The 20,959-nt window shown below is 29.4% G+C and overlaps 1 protein-coding gene across 5 annotated transcripts; it reads right to left on the reverse strand.

Annotated features, from left to right (window-relative positions):
• Positions 1-5,764: 5,764 nt before the first annotated feature.
• LOC132933975 (GTPase-activating protein skywalker-like) lies at positions 5,765-20,640 on the reverse strand. Of its 5 annotated transcripts, XM_061000248.1 has the most exons (12): positions 20,402-20,640; positions 18,662-19,696; positions 17,754-17,942; positions 17,527-17,651; positions 17,344-17,451; positions 17,102-17,275; positions 16,801-17,019; positions 14,202-14,288; positions 11,787-11,945; positions 11,489-11,706; positions 11,266-11,403; positions 5,765-9,209 (listed from the first exon to the last, which is right to left on the reverse strand). In XM_061000248.1, the coding sequence occupies exons 2-12, from the start codon at positions 19,044-19,046 to the stop codon at positions 9,200-9,202; spliced, it is 1,812 nt and encodes a 603-aa protein (XP_060856231.1). In that variant the 5' UTR covers positions 19,047-19,696; positions 20,402-20,640; the 3' UTR covers positions 5,765-9,199. The 5 variants fall into 5 exon arrangements, with proteins under 5 accessions (XP_060856231.1, XP_060856230.1, XP_060856233.1 ...); XM_061000247.1 differs by lacking the exon at positions 20,402-20,640 and having other exon boundaries at positions 18,662-20,303; XM_061000250.1 differs by lacking the exons at positions 14,202-14,288; positions 20,402-20,640 and having other exon boundaries at positions 18,662-20,302.
• Positions 20,641-20,959: the final 319 nt, after the last annotated feature.

Consider the following 20,959-nt stretch of genomic DNA (forward strand, 5'->3'; position numbering starts at 1 on the left):
TTATACAATTTGAAAATAGAGTTTTCATAAATTGGTCATTGACAAAATAATTTTATTCACAAACATAACTGCACAGTGTATAGGTATAGTTTTTTTTTGGTTAAATAAAGTAACTAATTACTTTCTGATGGGTGGTGGGGGAAACATAGGAAAAATAAGTACACAAATTAAAGGAAATAGGTACCTATCACAATATAATATAAGTCTTCATCAATTATGTCCATTGTCGATAGTTGAAGTATTTTAATAACAACCACTGAATCTTTTTGGTAATTGCATACTCTTTTTTACAATGAAGATTGTATTTCCTCGTTGTAAATGGGAACGGGTTTGACGACCTGTAAACCAATTATGTACACATTTAATTCAATTTGATAAATAATAATACTATGATCAATTGTTATCAATTTTTACTATAAGCATAAGCTAAATATACAATCAAACATTTAAAACATTTTTAACTGCAAGATAATTTGCAAATTGTTGACGAATTTTGTCGAAATGTGAAGTTTAAATGCTTATGAAAAATGGTGGCTATGTATCTCTTATATTTGTGAGCATATATTACAGAAACTACAATAGGATGACGTCCGTATTGCATTTTCAAACTCTTTGACATACCAAACAACATTTTATTGAATATAATTTTTAAAAACAAAAGTAATCGAAAAAAATAAAATGTATTATTCGCATAACTAGAGGTCAAAAAGAGTAAAATTGTTTTAAAAATTGTAAGGTGTGTGTAGAAAATGGTAATACGAAAATTCTGCAAAAAATCATGTATCTATAACGAGGTAGTTTTTTTTTTAGTTACACTTATAAAACAAAATCAATTTTTGTCAAAAATATAATCATTTTGTGTTTTACAAACTTGTGTGAAGTATAATTTTGTATATTATATTTCTTATGCTGTGAGCTCGATTCTGTAGTTATTTGTTTAATAATAATTATGAATTAACAGGAACAATATTACAATCGATCACAGGTACATCCAATAGTTATTTTCTTGAAAATAAAATCCAATAAAATCTTATTATACCTAATATATATTATTTTTTATTACTTTATTAGTATATAAAATGAACCATAATACAGCCAATAGCAATATAAATTAATTTCCCGTTGTCTTAGTTCTTGCAGTTTCTTAGGAAAATGTAACTACTGTACATTATTTAACTTTCGTGTTAAAAATATATATTTCATTGAAAAATCCTGCGTACGCCACTGCAGTGTGTTGCATCCGTCTTCCAACATATTAATATGCGTAGCACATAGCAAAAACTGTTTTGCGCGGGAAAGAACCCGCGAGAAGGCGAAAGTCATAACTAAGAAACGAAATTTTCACCACAGAAAAAGGAGAGCGTAGACTGTGAAATATCGTTTTTAATTTTTTCGATATCAAGAAAGGTTATTCGAGTTTGAGAAACACAATAACAATAGACTTCGAAACAATATGAACTTTTTTCGTTTAAGTGATATCAAAAAAATTAAAACGGTATTTCTCAGATAATGTTTCGAATTATATTTTAAATAAATTTGGAATCTTAACTATCACTACAGCCTGGGTTCCGAGTGGTTCATCCCGGGCAAAACAGTTTTTGCTATGTTGTACAATTGCAAGAATTTAGTCAACACGTATTATAGGTGTAGCGTCCTCGCTCTAGACCTATTATTAATAATTGTTTTAAATCTAATTTCAGATTCTGAGTGGAACGATGAATGTATTGATTTTACAATGATGTGTGTGTTTTTATTTTTGTGTGTCTGTCATCGCGGTTTGGGGCAGTAAAACTGCTTCGGGTTTCTTCGACAGTCTCTTGTTCGATAGGAAAGTGACTCTAGTTGGTTCATTCGGGAGGTCAAATTTTAAAATTCCCAATAGTTTTCAAAAGCGCCGGGAAAACAACATAAAAATTAAGGAAAAGCGGGAATTTTTACGCAAAATCGGTTTTCCCCAAAATCGATTTTAGTTTTTGGTGTAACTCTTAAACAAATCAACGTATATACATGACATTTTCACTGGTTGTTTATATTCGCATTTTCTATACACGATAACATTTTCAAAATATTTTGATTTGTTTTGAACTATTTAGGAACATTTTCAGTTTCCAATTTTATTAGTCTTTTTTTCTACGAATGTCAATAAAACTTTATTTGTTGGGTAAAAAAGCTTTAAATTTAATACAAGGCTCCTACTATATTGTTACATTGACATTTGAAAAATATTAAAAATCCTTAGTCACAGTTTTTTCATTTATAAGCATTTGAAGTTCAAATCTTGAAAAAATACGGGAAAATCACGAAAATTAGCAAATTATTTTGAGTTGAGAATTTATAAAAATTTTCCTTTTTAAATCTAAGATTTGAAAATGTAATACAAGATGATATTATTGCGAATAAAGTAATTTATATACAGGGTGCGGCAGTCAAATCCGACGATTTGAAAAAATAAAAAAAAAATGTTTTATTAATTTTCCGCCAAACAAATAAAAATTACAGAAGTGAAATAATTTTATGTTATATATTTAAAAACTTAATTTTTTAAAGATTGTGTCAGGCAAATGACTTCCTCGGTTAGCCACACATTACTACTTCATATTTCATTACTTTTGTAATACTGTTCACTCGACCAATGCTCCGTGATCACTAAATTCCGGGTATTTAAAAGTGATGAGAACATACCCGAAATCGCTACCACTTTGGCCATGCCCACCATTTCATGGTAAAATCGTCGGGTTTCACTGCCGCACCCTGTATAATCTATTTACGTGGAACCTTGTTTTAAATTTTCAATCCTTAGATATAAAAGTTGAACAATTTATAAATTTTTAACTACAAAATAATTATTACATTTTAAATCTGATAAATCTTGTCAAAATTCAAAATTTAAATGATTATAAAAAAAAATTGTGCCGATATGTATTTTAATTTCAACTGCTATAATTGTAAGTGATCAAGGGAGCGTGAAACGAATATTTTTAGTACTCGTGTAGTTACCTCTACTTCGCTGGTGTAGTGTGCTATACTTACCATAAAAAGCTTCCTACCTACCAAAAAAGTTTTCTGGTGTTAACCATTAATTGTACATAATATTATATAGGTACTGATTAATAACAATTGATTAAACTAAAATTCACTTAATGTTTTTCTGATAATCATTGTCAAGTACCTATTTTTTAGTATTCTAATACGTTATATTATATTATTATTAGGGCTAGGATTTGTATGCAATAACAAATTTTAAAATATGCAAAATCAAATTTTTATTATTACCTACTATAGAATATTATTATTTATTATAATTGATAATTTATTGTTATAAGTTATTACTTATTACATTAAATATTATTTTCTATTATTACACTAAATATTAGTTTATATTATTACATTAAATATTATTTTATATTATTACATGCTACTATGATAATATGTTGTTTCAAATTTTCAAATACGAACGACCGGCGATTTGAACGTAGAATAGATTTATATTGTCTAAGACTCCTTTCAAAATCACACGAGGTTATTGGAGCATATTTAAATGACGCGATTTGGCCTGGAATTAAATTAATATTAATATCTTCTTCTCCTCTTCCTCTTCATATTCACCGTTTATAATGCTACAATTTTTTAAAAGTATTTTGAATCCTTTATTCTTCTTTACTATGAAATCCATTTTAGTTTTTACCAAGGAGCTACTCTCCCGTTACATTTATACAGTTTATCTTTCACATTTAAAATAATTTTTAAGCCTCCATCAAGAGATAGTGTTCTTTTTTCTAGGTTAGTAATCGATTTCGTGAAATAAACACCATTAAAATTAACAATATCTTATAAAAATTTAAAAATTTAAGTTAAAAAAAAATCAAATTCTCAAAAATCTATGAATATGCAATTATATGCATTATGTTCAAAGTATGCAAAAAAAAATTGGTTCTATTTAAACGAGAATAAGCCAAACCGTGGACAAATCTGACAACCAATCAGTTTGGACTTAAGGAAAAAAACATGCAAAAGCATATAAATCCTAGCCCTAATTATTATTATGCAGCTGCGTCACCCCAAAAAAGTTCAAATCAATTGTTGCGTTGTGTTTTAATGGACCACTACCGTTCCTCTTTTGATTGACGGTCTAACAAATTCGTTGCTTACACACCGAAGTGGAAGGACCCAACACAGACTAGTATAATTTAATATCTAAAAGTAAGTTATTGTGGGTCTTGGTGGAAGTAACTTAGGTACCAGTATAATAGCTATTTAGGCAGGAATCGCATACTACCTACCTACACGAATACCATTTATTTTTATTCATATTATTTGTATATTAGAAAGACGTCATAATATCGATAACATTTTAATTTTTTATTACGTTATTAACAACCTATAGTAAGTTATTGTGGTGTGTCTCGCAGATGGATATTTAGCGTTAATTTACCAGTATAATAGCTAAACAGCTATGTATAATGGTACTGTTCGATCTTTATGGCGTTAAAATATTGTGTTTTTTATCTTAATTATTCAAGTTACACAGGTACTTTCCCGCAGTAAAATTAAATAAAAATTGAACATAAAATAATATTACAAGAGTAGATAGGTATGTCATATTTTCCGGTAGGTGGCATATACTACTCGAGTACCGAATTTTTTAGCTAAGATACCATTATGTAGGATCAAAGGAAAAAAAACGCAAGCCATTAACATCCTATCTAGTGAACATTATTCATTAATTGATTGTATAGTTTGTGGTCTGTGTGCAAAATTGTTGGTGAGGTTAATTAATATCTAATTTCGTTTTATATTAATTGTCAAAAGCAATCAATTTTTTGCTATATTCTCTTATATGTATTCATCCGATAACATTTCTGAAAACATATTTCATAGGTTAGGTAGGTATATTATTTTGAATTTGTCATGACATTTGGATATGTAGGTATTAAAAACTATTTTCTTACATTTCTTAGTTAATTTTTCTCAACAATATTATAAACATATTTTGAATGTTATTAATTATTAGAAAAGTTCAACATTAAAATTTAAAAGTGGAAAAGTCGTTTTCAAGTAACCGAAGGATACCTCATATGGGCCATGACCAATTCAAATATTATATTACAGAAGTCTTATCCGATGACTAGGATAGTCGTCATCAGTACAAATGGTCATAAGATAGGTAGGATTTTGGACGGGATGCCCTTATAAGAGGATGTCTGCCCACTGTCTCTGACCCATCCACAACATAGTAAATTTGCGTTATGTTGATGGCTTTAATATCAGAGTGAATTGGCCTCTACTATCAAATCTTAAGTTCAGAATATTATCTGTGTTTATATGTTGAATTATTTAAATTGTAATATTTTTTAAAGGTACTTGTATACAAATTTAAATATCGTAAGAAAAAATCCAACGTACAAAAATAGTCACACAGATAATGCTCTACGTTTTAAGTTTAATAATAATATTATATAAGTCAATTAACTCTAATATTCAATCTTAACGCACTAGATTGGTTCGACAAGATGATTTAGAGAGAAAACAAAAAACAATGCACTGATATACTCTTAATATAACATTTAGATATCATTATTAATTGTGCTATCATACATAAGAAGTTATTTTCTTTTTGTGCTTTTAAATCGTAATCAACCTTGTACATTTTTTAATAACAAACGAACATAGTTCAGACCACTATTTAATATTAACTACTCATCGGGACCGCTAAATAACGGGTAATATTTTTCTTAATAAAGAACAATAAAATATTTGTTGAATATACTGTTAATCAAAATGTAATTTTTATTTAGTTCGAATACATTGTGGTCTAACTCACACATTTCAAAAAGTACACAGCCTAATGTTATGTACAGATGATACTATAATATTATTATGTATGCGTATAAAGGTATTAAAATGTCTATAATAATACTAAATTGGTAACAAATTACTCAAAAAAAAAAAATAAATAAATAAATAAACAACAAAAAATCATCTTTACGAATCAATATAATATAATATTAATAACATAGTGAATTGTAACAAAAATGTACAGTAAGATGCTAAGTATAGCATATGAAATAAACAGCAATGACGCGTATAACAGTTGGTCAAGGGCGGGGAAAGGTACACAATAAAAATTTGTTCGGCACTTACTGGACGGACACACATAAGTACATGCCACATTTTAAGTGTTTACTAGAATGCGATATACATCCGAAATCGAGTAAAGCCAACTCACTGTATGAAAATTGAATAAACGTAGTAAAAACTTGCATTTAAAAAATAGGGGCCGACTGGAGGGGAGAAACATAATATATTATAATATGGATGTTATCACAGATGGCGACGATATATAAAACAATTAAAAGGTAACAATATTGTATCGCTGAGAGGGATATAATAAAATGGGCGGAATTATAAAAGACGCGCCACTTAAGGATTAGACTAGACTTCAAAAACAATAATAATATTAAAAACAATAATCATAATAATAATAGTAATAAAAAACACATTTTAAAAATTTCCCTACTGTACATATTATAGCAATATGGTTGGAACTAATGGAAGTCTCTGGTAAAGAAGTCGCAACAAAGTTGAATAGTTGAATTGTGTTTATAGGTATCCAACAGTATTTTTTTTCATATAGCAATAATATTATATTTGATATTATAGCCTTAATTTTAGTTATAACAAAACGTCCATAAAAGTTTTGAATGTAAAAAGGTTGAGGTTGTGTTGCGACAATTTTACCGGAGACTGAACATATATTTCACACAAAAATAAAACAACAAGGGTATACATGTCATAAACGTTTAACAATTAAACACAATATTATAAAGCTATCTGTGTGTACACTTGGTAAAAAAAAAAAACTTAACAAAATTAATTAACATATAAATAAAACTGACATGAGAGTGCGCATAAAATGCTCTTGTCAACAAGTATGTATACTTTAAACAACTAAAAAGCTCGATGGAAAAAATTAGACATCTATTATGTATTGTAGTATTTAAATAATGTCAACTATAATGAATATATATAATATAGGTATTGTATAATATATATATATGTCACTAGACTATGAGTATAGCAGTCTAAGCGTATAATAATAATAATAATAATAATAATAATTTAATATAATATGCAAAATGCAATTTTACAACATAAGTAGTATAATTTTTTCACACTCCACACAAATTATATCACAATCTAACATGATATTTCAAACACACTATTTTATCCATTAGGATATTGGTATATAAATATAATATTGGAATTAACTTGGTAACAACAAAATAGCCGAGCAAACAATAATGACTAATGTATTATAGAATATGTAATATATAAAAAAAAACAAAACAAACTTTCAATACTCAGTAACAAATGGTATAGTAATAATTATAATAAGACCACACTTATATGCCTACATTAAGCGGCCTATGCCCAATAAAATGTTGTTCAAAACCGGTTCTATAACGTATATATAATGTATAAATATGAACTTATTTTTTAAGTACTGGTTGTATCTTGGATGAAACATTTAGAATCAAATTAACTCCAATGATGAACCATTTGAAATCAAATTTATTCTAATTTTCAGTTACACGAACCCGAAACTCAACTGAATCGTAAAACTAGTGAACACGATATTTAACATTTCAAACTAATAAAATGGTAAATTTCAAAAAGCACTTTGTATATACTCGAAGTAATAGGTTAAAAATGCTTCACACGCTAATATGTATGTCTTATGCCCAAAATCAACAAACAAAATAAGTGATCAAATATAGGTATTGGTATTAGTATCGACCTAATATGTTTGATAACTCACCAATACATATTATAAAACTATTTTGTATATGTTTTGGTAAAATGAAAGAGTATTTTTTAACATTTATAAACCAGTTGTATGTATGTTTGTATTTAGATGAAAGATGTACCTTAAACAATTTAATAGGAATCATAAAAATGTAATTATAAAATGTAACAATTAAATAATGAAGTGGTGATTTATATGGTGTTCCGATACCAATAATATGTTAATTATACCTAATATATTCAACAGAAAATAATTATTATTGTTTTAAAAACTATTTTAAGTTAGTGGCACACTAGTAGTTCTCAACTCTAATCCATCATTTTCTGTTGAGTCAATTTTAACAATATACACGCACACACTTAGTAATAATTAAGTACACTTTTTAGTTATAACATAAGCAATTAATTAAAATAATTTTTAATGACTATACCTTTTTTATATACAGCCTGTAATGAATATAAAAGCCAACAAAATTGTATTCAGGAACATATTATAAGATTTATTGAATTTCTACTCAATTATATGGGAAAAAATATTTCTTAAAATTAGGATTAAAAACTGTTGAACACATTTAGAGACATTAGAATGCAAAACATGGTTGAATTAAAAAAAATCCAACCAAAAGAATTTCTTTTTTTTATAATTAGTATAAGTTACTTAATATACAATATTATCTCCATTATTAAATTATGAACAAGTCAATCAAGTCTGTAATCCACAATAAATTATTTTTAGATAAAATTCAGATACAACAATGTAATACATTGGTGATTTACTCAAGAGCAAAACATTTTTTTGATCTAATTATTAGGCTTTTTGTTTCTGAAACAGGCTGTATTTATCACTTATATGACAATAGAATAACATTTTATAAATATTAAAGTTGCACATATACTCGTATTTTCCATTTAGAGTTAATTACGGTACTCAATATGCAGGAACAGACAGTTGTTTGTGAAAAGTTTAATAAGCCCAACTCTACGTCGAACAATGAATACTTAAGGTGTAATTATTATTTTATTGCAATAAAAAAATATATACCATATAATATTATGATAGTAATATTTTAATAATTGAAATAGTTAAATGTTTAAAAAAATTTTGTACTAGAGCTATTTTGCATACCCGAGTACTCATTAATCAAAAATAATTCAAACTTGGATCTAATTTGGTAGTTAAATTCGAGTACTCATGCAACCTCAAAACATGTTATAATTATTAACTAAGTAGTAAGTACCTATTATCAAAATCCAGGAACAAAAGTTCTGTAATTGTCGTGAATTTTGTATTACAAAAAAATCTTATTGTAACTTACTAAATAAGTAACCATGGGAATAAAAAAAAATACATGACTAGTAGACTTGTCACTTTTGAGTTGAATCACTACTTGCTTTAAAGAATCCTAAAAATAAAATTATGGTTAATTTTGTATTAAAAAATAATAATTAACATTTAATTGTTGTAATATATCATTATACCAATATTATTGTATTTTATTAATTAAATAATATTTTTAGAGATTTTGGTTGGTCACAGGTAACCTGTAACCTTTTCAGCACAGTTTAAAACTTTAATTCTTCATAATTTTGATATACAGTAGAATACGCTTATTTGGGACACCGCTTAAAGGGGACAACCGCTTAATGGGGACAAATTGTCATAGTCCCGAACGGATGTATAAGTTTAATGCAATTTAACTTCGTTTATCCGGAACAAACTATCGGTTATAAGGGACAAAAATAAAATTGTTTAACTAGATATTTTGGCCTAAATTATCTACTTTCTTATCGAAACTGTAATTATCTAATCTTTACGGCTCTATTATATTTAATATACGCACGTATATCTACATATAATGTACATACAAGTAATTTACTTATATCTTACGTCAATTATGTCAATCATTTTTTTCTTTTACCACGACAAGAGTCAACTAGCCTACGTACAAAATCGAAAACCTTTAGTTCACTTCTTTCGTCGATGTGTATTAATGTATGTGCGTTTTTATTAATCCCAGTTTGTGTTAGTACGTAACAATATTATGTCTCGTAAAGATTTAACATTGATTGAAAAAATTTCTATACTGGATAAAATTAAGGCTCAACCTCATAGTACTAGTCTTCGTGAGTTAGAGAAATTAATAGGCACGTATAAATCAGTGCTAAACCGATTGAAAAATAATGAAATAGCTATTCGTGAACAATATGAAAAATTAAACGACAACAAAAGTGCACCTGTAAACAGAAAAAGAAAACGAGAAGGCAAAGATCCCGAAGTAGACAAAGCTATGAACGAATGGTTTTCTGCTGTTACAGAACGTGGTGTTCGTATTTCTATATTTTAAATAGTAAATATGAATATGTTACTGTGAAAGCAATTGGTGAATGCTGACAGTCACCGGTTAATGCCAACATACACTAAATTCATTGGTGAATGTCGACTTATTGATTAAATTTGTGACCTTAGTAAACATACACTAGTGAATGTCGACATTTATACAACGATATTGGTGAATGTTGGTAATGCCGATATTATTTAATCGCAATTATAAAACAGGTATTATACAAATTGATAATTTTGATAAAATGTTTTGTTACATACTATCTAGTACCTATGCAGCATAAAGTATTGTACAAGTTGATAATTTCGATAAAGTGTTTTATTGCCTAAAGAAACTGCCTGTAAAGAAAATTTAATATCAATCACCGATGTACAAAGGGATGTACAAGATGTAACTGTAAAACAAAGTGTACTACAAAGAAGTGTAAATGTAGAAATGTTGGCATTTTATGTAGTACACAATGTCATGACAGTTTGTCATGCTGTAATAAGTAATATTATAAAATAATCATAATTTAAATACCTAATAATTATACAAATATAATATAGTATAATATTGTTTGTCATGCTCTAATAATAATATTTTACTTTATAACATAAAATACATTCAACTATTAACTATATGTATAGTACTTTAATAATAATATATGTGCGAATACGTATCTATGTCAACATTAACCAAAATCTTGTTGTGTATGTCAACATTGTCCAAAATCCTAACGTAAATGTCAACATCCACTAGTAAATGTCTGTATTATTTTAGTTTTTCAACATTCACCAATTCATTAGGTGTATGTTGACATTCACCAGGTGACTATCAGCATTCACCAATTGCGGACATTCACAGTAACATATACATAATGTACAACTGCTAATAATAATAATAATAATAATAATAGTTAATACATATGTAATTTTTAAATAAAGTATTAATTAAGTGTGTATGTATATATTTTTTAAATAAAGATATATTATGTATATATGCACTTTAATAGTTTCGGTTTATTAGTTATTTGGTTAATCGGGACAGTCGGATATTGGGGACAAATAGGTCACCGCCCGATGTGTCCCAATTAAGCGGATTCTACTCTATTCATATTGATTTTTAAATTACTTACACTCCATCAAAACCATAGACTTCCAAAACTTTTATTTCAAAATCCAGACTTTTACACAATGGTGGGTTGTTAAATGTAGAACAACCCTCTGTTTTTCCATAACGGACATTTTCATCCATCCATATTGCTTGACCATCACTATATTAAGAACATAAACATCAAAAATAATCATAACAAATTTCAAACTAGGTATTTAAATAGAATAATTAATCAAAAACTCTACCCTCCGCCGATGGTGATCATTTTTTGATCAGCTGCCATAAACAGCTCATTGGCATGATGTACGTTATCAACTTCCATTCCAACCCATGGGTATTTTGCCTTACCCGGATATAGACTGAATATGAATGTCTCACCAGTACCAAAATAAGCTTGTCTATTCCCTCGATCATCCTTTTTGTTTCTCTCGATCCACTTAGAAGAACAATATGCACCAAAAACCTACAGTAAAATTGACTATATAAGAGTATTGTCAAACAATGTAATAAATTATAGTATGTAGTTGGTATATTATTTTATACTTCATTATTGCAAGTTTTTATTAGTAGAAGTGTTGGTTCATGGTGTTCAACTCTAACATAAAATGTAGTTAAACTACAGCCATGCTCTTCAGTTGTGTAAAGAAGTATTGGTTGGTACATTGTTATCCTTACAGGCAACCAAGACCATAGTGTAAAAAGCTGGAATTAATTAATACAAAAATGTCCATTAGCTTATCAAAAATATTTATACATTAAATTTAACCAATTTTAATTAGTAAGTTCAAGGCGTGTAACCATATTGATGAAATCCACTTATAAAATCATTAAAAACATGTATAATAATTCAATTGAAGAAATCAGAATTCAGAACACAATTCAAATATTGGCTCCAAATAATGCCAAAAACAAATGTTTATTTAGGTTCTAACAACACACTAAATAAAATATTAACAAAAATAATATTATACACAGTATTTACATCAATATTTTACAAAGGAAAATTCCGTATGTATTGAAAATAACTGCACGAGTTTTAAACAAATTGTTCACTTAAAATGTTGATGTTGTTTTTGGTGATATATCAACTGAATATCTCGGAGATTGACTGTATAATAAACTTAAGTTTTCCATTATTTTGAGAAATAATGAACATTTTTTAACAACAAAATATTATCATGTTATGATATAAATAATTCCGGTTACATGCCTTGATTTTTTTGTAATAATGTACAATTAGATATATAATTTAATACAACAATATAACAGTATACATTTTGTACAACAAGATGAAAACTATTTCATAAAATAATACTGGATCTGTCCAGTAACGTAGCTGGAGCTCAATCAAGGGTGGGGGTCTATTTAAATACTATTATATTGTATTACCTATGACCGTGATTAAAACATCACCAATAAAAAATTCCAAGCGGGTGCGATCTAATCATGGCCCTCCACAGCTACGCCACTGGCCCTGTCGGTTGTTTAAATTACTTTTAGATATAACTCATGCATGAATACAATATTTAGAATGTATACAACTTAATAAATTAAATAGTATTTCATACAAATTGCACTGAATAAAATTATACTTTTAACTTGCTTTTAACATATAGTTGGTAAAATGGTAAAATTATGGATGCAGCTAATCAGAAAAATAAAACAATGATTATTTTGAATTAACCTTAGTTTTAATAAAGATGTAATTTATAAAAATATGGATGTAACTAATTAGTATTGCTCTGTTTACCAAAGTAAAAAAATTTAGACAAAATAAAAATATAAAACATTAAAACTAAAAATGCAATGAGCAATAAATGTGGGAACTGAAAGACACTAAAGCTGTATTTGTAGCAAAAATAATTATTGGCTGGAAATGTAATAGATAATTGTTTATATATAAACTTACTACAAATCATTCTTATCATAACAAAGTGAACTTTATTTTGCTTTCCTCTAAATGAGCTTTTTCCCCCATTAACAATGTTTCCACAATATTATAATTGTATAACTATTATATGGCCAGAAATTACTCATAACTGAAATTTTCTAAATATAAAGGCTGGTATAAGGTAATTAACGGAATACCGGAATTGTAGTTTTGTCAAAGTATTACACAAACTAAACATATAATTAACACTCATAATGGCAGTATAGCACTGCATCAAATATTAATGTACAGTTTAAACAATTTAGTTTACAAGAAACTTGATCTCACAACATCAGTTGACGTACAAAGATAATTTTGAATGTATAAAAATATGTAAGCTCTCCCCGGTGGACAAAGCTTAAATTAAATAAATACTATTCAAGAAATTTTTTAACAATTTAATTTGTTACTAAATCCAAGCCCTAATAATAACCGATGCATCTGAAACACTGTCAAAAGATAAACCATCAGCTAGTGTAAACTAATTAAGTTAATACCTCATCAAACAATTATTAACATACTTAACCCCTGAGTAAATATCAGATGCAATAATTTATTTTTCAAATGATAAATTGTAATATTAGTGTTTATAAATAAATCTAAATTCATTTATAACATACTTCAATTTTATTATTATTGTCTAATGTGCACTTATGGTAATTAAATAAAAATTGTAAATTTATCTATATACAGTGATTACTTAAGTAGTTGGTCTGTGTAAACATATACATAGATAACACTAATAGTCTAATATATTCTAATTACTAAAACAATTGATTAACAACACTGGAATTAATCTTGCAAAATTAAAATTTAAAAATTAAACTAGAATGTATGGCACTCTAGATCTATTTTCTAGATTTCTAAAAACATAATTATAAAATATAAGCTAATTGCATGTACTCAAAAAATATACAGAATAAAGCTTGGATAAAAAAATATAAATTAAGTTCAAACGTTCTGCAAAAATAAATAAATAAAATTTTTTAAATATCTCGATTCAGCTGCAGTTTGTATAATAAACTTACATCCTGATGATTAGCTATCAAAGATCTGATATTGTTAATTGGATAACTGGCCATCGTGGAAGCACGAGGGCTTGGTGAATGTTCTCCCTGAATGTCAGCATAACACATATAAGTTTATTACCAAATGTTATGTTATTGATAAAATGCAAGTTTGATTCACTATCAGACTATCATTTGAAGATTTAAATCACCAGATTATATTTATTTTAATTAATTTATACATTTAAGACTTATTGGACAACTATAAATATCATTAGATTTACACAATACAAATTGACTTAAAATAATTATATTATCTCACACACACATTTTCTTTGGAACCAATCACAATATACTCCGTCTGGAATAAGAAAGTACCTGAACGGCAGACCAAAACTGGTTTGCTGTGCACAGATTGGTCTTATGACTATAACTGTATGTTTATAACAATGATAAGGTTACTGGTGGGAAATCGGTCGCCATTTGAGCGATGAGGGATATTCTTACTCCGGACGGAGTGTATATTATATTATCATTAACTATGTAATTTACCAAGTATAATTTTCAAGTAAAAATAATGAAATGAAAATTTTTTTGAAACTTAATATTTAGAATCTTTTTATACATGCAACTACAAGAAAATTATAATCGGAATGATTTTAAAATATAAATTAAAATTGGCCATAATAACTTAATAATCAAATTAATATAGATAGGTCAGTTGATAGTACTTCAGAAAAATAGAATAGATGTTTGGGATTGGTATAATATCTTATTGACTTATATAGAATAACTATAGCTCTCTTGAGCTAATCATGTAGTTTTGAACCTGTAGCCTAATTTTTAATATTATTTTTTTTTTTACATACATATTATTATGTAATATGTATATTATTTAACTGTGATTTAACAATAGTATGGGTACATTATTATTTAACAATAACAAACTTAAAAATTAAAACAGGTTGAACACAATAAAATGTAGAAGTACTTATGGCTATAATATGGTAGGTATATTATTATTTTGGAATAAGTTGATTATATTTTGTTCACTTATTTTATTTTTAAATATTCATGAGCAGGGCTTGTAAGTTCATGCTCTAAAAAACGCTTGAAAAATGCATGTAATTATACTCCATAAAGTGCTCAAATATGCAGTTAAAAAACTTTTTATTGCAATAAAACTCATAAATATGTCAATTAATTTTTTTAATTTATAAATAATACTTAATCGCATCCCAGTAATTTTATTCTAAGCTTTAAGGGGATTCGATACCGTGATTTTCTGTTTTTGTCTAACACACGCGCAACATGGTATTTTAGTCGTGTTTTTTGCCAAACCTTCCAATTGATCTATTGAAGCGATAAGAATTCTGAAAACAGATTTGAATTCGTCGTCAAGTCTACTTGAAATCGACTTTCCCACATTTTTGATATTATCCCCCAAATTCCAGAAAACGTCATATTAAAAAAGAGTATTTAAACATTTTTGTATTTCAATTTTTGGAGAAGCTAAAATCAAAAAATCAAAATTTTGTGGGAATGTCGATTTCAAGTAGACTTGACGACGAATTCAAATCTGTTTTCAGAATTCTCATCACTTCATTAGATCAATTGATATGTTTGGCAAAGAATCCGTCAAAAATCCTATGTCGCGCGTGTGTTAGACAAAAACAGAAAATCACGGTATGGAATCCCCTTAATGAATAAACACAATTTTTTGTTCTTACTTTTGATTTTAATTGTTTTAATTAGACTAGATGGGTGGTACATTATTTTAATAATTTTATTGTCTAAATAATGTCTATGATATATTGATTATATTTTTAAAATACTGATGTTTTAAAACATATTTTGTTTTTGACTGACATCTAAAAGATTGGCACTTACATGTTGTACAAAATAAATTAAAAAAATTTCAAATGCTCTTTAAGTATGAAAAAATGCATTATTATGCCAAAATATAACAAACCTGTCAAAACATAGAAATATTTAATTATATGCAAATTGAAATTTTATACATTAAAATCCTGTCACCTTGAAGCAATTCACTATGTTACCTAGTGTTTAATACGACTTGTCAAGATTGATATACAAATTCACAAGCTTACAAGCCCAGTTTATAAGAATAATTTCTAAAATATACGACAACTTGAGTAATTTGTTAAAAAAATGATTTCAGTATAATTTATACATTAAAAAATTGTGATTATTTGACAACACTGTAATATAATTTGAACGATACAAATATATTAACTATAATTACGATTGCTGAAAGTTTAATAATCCCCAGTCGGATTAAAACTAAAAATTCAAGAGGTTATGACAATAATGCAAAACGCAACTAAATGGAGGTAACGTATAATTGTTATCTTAATATTAAATTATAGTCAAGTTTAGAAGTTTGAAAAAGATAAATGATGTACTAAGAAATTGCTGAAATACAATGAATAAGTTAAACAAATGGTTAACAGTATTCATAAAAATCGAAGAAAAATATAAGTACTTAAGTTACTTAGGTATTTTAACTTTAAGGTATAAGAAAATAATAACTGATCAGACATTTTCAGCAATTATAAGACTATTATTTTACTAAATTATATTTTATTCTACAACTTACCTCACGAATAGTAAGTGTATGAGAGGCCATCTGAATATTCATTTGAGATTGACTAGTAGGTAAATTTTCACTAGAACAGGAACGGTTTAATTTATTGGAACCAGATAAAACAACTTTACTCTTCAATATCATCTCAGTTTTCACAAAAACTCTATGAATGTATGCTGAACTGAGGCCTCGAATTTTAAATGCTGTTTTAAGCATTTTTTGTGGATTTGCCTAAAATAAGATAATAAACGCATAAATCATAACAGTTATTTATTTAGTTTAATTTAAGATATTGTATATTTTAATTAGGTACCGGCATTTGACGGCAAAAATTCATCAAAGCCACATCTACTCCATGACTATTTATTTCTTCGGCCCAAATAGAATTACTTGTAGTTGAGTATTTGTAAAAAAGTTGCAATATAGCCATTGCCATACGATATAACACTTTGATGCCTTCATGAAGATAACAATCCATTACACGAACCTAAAATAAAAATATAATTATGTACATTAATTTACCTTTAAACTACAACTTCATTATATCTAACTAACTGCATGATGAAACGGTAGTCCTTGAAATATCCACCAAATCCAATCCATGTACATTTTTTCTGATTTTTTTATTGGACAATGTTTCCCAATATGCCCCGCAGCAGATTTCTATAATTTATTATTTTTAAAATTAAAAAACAAACTATTATAATATTTACAGTTTGATAAATTGTAGGTACGCACAACATGTTTTCTACATATATTTAATACAGTTTTCCATGTAACTTCATACAATAATTTTGTTTGTGTTACAAATACTAAGTTCTTGGACGAAACTAAGCTTGTTAGACTATTATAGCATTCCTCTTCTAAAAAAAATACAAAATACAAAATACAAAAAACAAATTTAAAGATAGTTTCTTAGATGAAGTACCTATGTTATTAAAATAATTATAATATTAAATTCAAACCAGGCATAAAATGTAGCAGCAATGATGTTAACGAGTATATAGCAGGGCTATAAGTGATGTCTGGACAAGCAAACCCCAGCACGCAAACAATTCTGTCAGTAATATTCTTGCCTGTTGAATCAAGATGATGTAAATGTCTGTGTTTCGACTCAACAAATGTCGGTAAAATAATTGGTTTATCTGGAAGATCTAGTAAAATGCAAAGAATGTTTAAATTATTTTCAGAAATATAAACTTGTATTAACAAAACTCTATCTTAATAAAGGTAAGTGGGTACCTCTAACTATTTTAAATCAGTTTTTAATGTTTAATTTTTCAAATGTCAATAGAATTGTTTTTTTTTTTTTTATTATTAAATGTGTTAAAACAAGTGAATAAGATTGATTTATAGAAGAGTGAATAATGGTCAATGGACTAGGTACAGGAAAAATAAGTAATTTGAATGATCACAGAAAACAAAATATTTATCTCTGATTAATGTTTATCCTACTGTTACTATAATAGTACATAAATAAGTAAGTAATTACTATTTATATAATATAACATCTTAAAAAAAATATGATCATAAAATATTGTGTACCTAGGTACGTAAATAAAACAATTAAAATAACTCATAAAAATATAAAATTCTGTACCTAGTTTTTTTTTGTTTTTTAAGTTTAGATATGTATTTAGTTAAAATGGAAACATTTTAAATTAAAAATCTTAATTATTAGGAAAAAAAAGACGTAAATAAAGATTTATAAGAAACAAATTTATCAGCAATAGATTTTTAAACAATAAGTGTCTAATTAATTTCTTTTGGTAATGTCTCAGTTTTTGAATTGAGTACCTACACAAAAACATTGTAGGTATTATTGACAAAAAAAAATTTAATAATTCATGAAAAAGCATAGCAAACTTCTTACCAGTAGACCCAAACAATTGTCGTACAAGATCCCAGTAAAATCCCTCTTGCATGTTTTTGCTGTTTTCGGATGCGTGTTGCCTGCAAAGCGCCGGCCACAGTTGAGCCCTGATTGGATGATTGGTCGGCCAGCAGTTGTCGCGCAACATCTTCTTGACGTCCTTCTGGAAGCCTGCCGTAAGGAGGCTCTGGATTTCGCCGAACGACTTGAGAGCCTGCTTCTTGGCCGTCAGGGGACTGCCGGGGAATGCGGACGGCGGACCAAGTGCCGTCGGCGGTGGCGGTATACCATCCACGTTGACGTGGGGCTGGTACACGTCCGCCGCGGACGACAGCAGCTCCTCTTTGGCTGTCGACGACAACATGGCACTGTCGGCCACCACCATGCCGGGGACTGACTTAGGTGTAGTCGTTGACGGTCACGAACTTGGTTTTTCTGGCGTTTGACATCACTGCTCCTGATCGCCACCTGCAGCGGACCCGGACCGAGACGTGAGGGCGCGCTCGACGACGACGACAACGAAGACAGACCGACAGCAGCAGCGGCGGCGTCCGCGGCAGCCGACAGGTGTGTTCATTTTGCCGATCGACGATCGACGACGACGGTGTTTCGCAATATCAACAACGGCGACGATTATTATTACAATTAATATTATTACCGTCGCGGCGACGAGACGAAGTGAACATCATCCGATCGTCGTCTGCGGCGGAGAACCTCTCAAAACCCGCGGTGCATTATCACTATCGACGACGGTGGCGGCGGCGGCGGCGGCACGCGACAATCGCCCAGCGCACACCTCTCGCGCGTGCGCGCTAGTGTGCGTCCCGCGGCTGCAAAGTCGACGTCGTCGTCGCTCACTTCCCGTATTGCGTACGGCTCGCGGAGGCTCTACGACAATACGAATAATATTATCGTCGTCGTCGTCGTCGTCGTCGTTTGGCCTACGATCCTTCGGCAGCGAACCCAACCGTCGTTACCCGGTCGACGGTTATTCGCGTTGTTACCGACCGCGACGGCGGCGGCGGTGTTTGCGGTCTATAATAATATTTTAAATATTATTATTAATCACCTCATTATTGTTATTACTACTATTACTGTTTATCACGATAATATTATAATATTGATAATTGATATTACGCGGCGGCCGTTTTATCACGACGAGACCCGCCGTCGTCGTCTCGACGTGATAGCGGAGCGGACAACACCTTATCTTGTTATTGATTAAAATGTTCTGGTTCGCGTCGAGCACGACTCGGCGGTGGCGGCAGGGTCAAAGGAATATAGTAGGCGCCCGTGCGGCCGTGCGGAGACCTCGGCGGCGGCGACGGTGGTGGAGGTGGTTTGTGGTGGAGGGGAAAAAAGGGTTAAGGCGACGACGTGAAAGCGGTATCTGTGCACGCACGAGCGGCCGCCGGGCCGCGGCGCGGACGGCGTCGTTTATATACAAAGATAATAATATGCTATTATTATTATTATTATGTACTTACAATTATTTGGTATTTACATATTATAATATAGATAGAGGTGTGTACGGTAATAACACGGATGTGGACACGACGGCAATAGTAATAATAATAATAACGTTATTATTATTATTACGATTTTGACGTTGTAGCCGCCGCGACTTCGAAACGACGACTATTGATATAGGTACGAAACGCTTTAAACCTTTATTACCAGTCAGCTACCACTATCGATCATATCATAAAATTATAGAGTAGGCACCTATACACGACCTACCTGTCTACCTACCTCCTAACCACCACCTACGTACCTATAATATATCGGTACGCGAGTCAGACGGCTGCGGTTGTTCGTGCACTGGACGGTGCGTCGGAATGCCAATCCGGGAAATCGGCAGGTGGTGGTGGTGGCGGAGGCGGGGCGGTGAAATTTTGATCGGAAAATCCAACGAAAATTATATTGTCACAGGACGTCCTAACGCGGTCACACCAGCAGACACGGCAACACTATATAACCAACACTGCAATGAAACAATTTATTTAACTTGCGTGTCAGTCACACAGACACAGTACACACAAACAGAAGTGAATACTTAAATGTATAATATTTGACTTTGGTGATCAAAGTCTGTTTGGAATTTTTAAAATATTTCACACAATTATTATGTTAGGTATATACTATAATAATATAAACGTGTTATGTAAATAATATAATTAAAATTATATCAATATTGCGCATATATATAGTCGGTAAATACCTACATATATAATATTATCTAGAGTAAATAAAAAAATAATACTAATTTAATTTATATTTAATACGTTTAACGCTCAA

This window comes from Metopolophium dirhodum, chromosome 1 (genome assembly GCF_019925205.1).
Source record: "Metopolophium dirhodum isolate CAU chromosome 1, ASM1992520v1, whole genome shotgun sequence".
In the NCBI taxonomy this organism is placed as follows: domain Eukaryota; kingdom Metazoa; phylum Arthropoda; class Insecta; order Hemiptera; family Aphididae; genus Metopolophium; species Metopolophium dirhodum.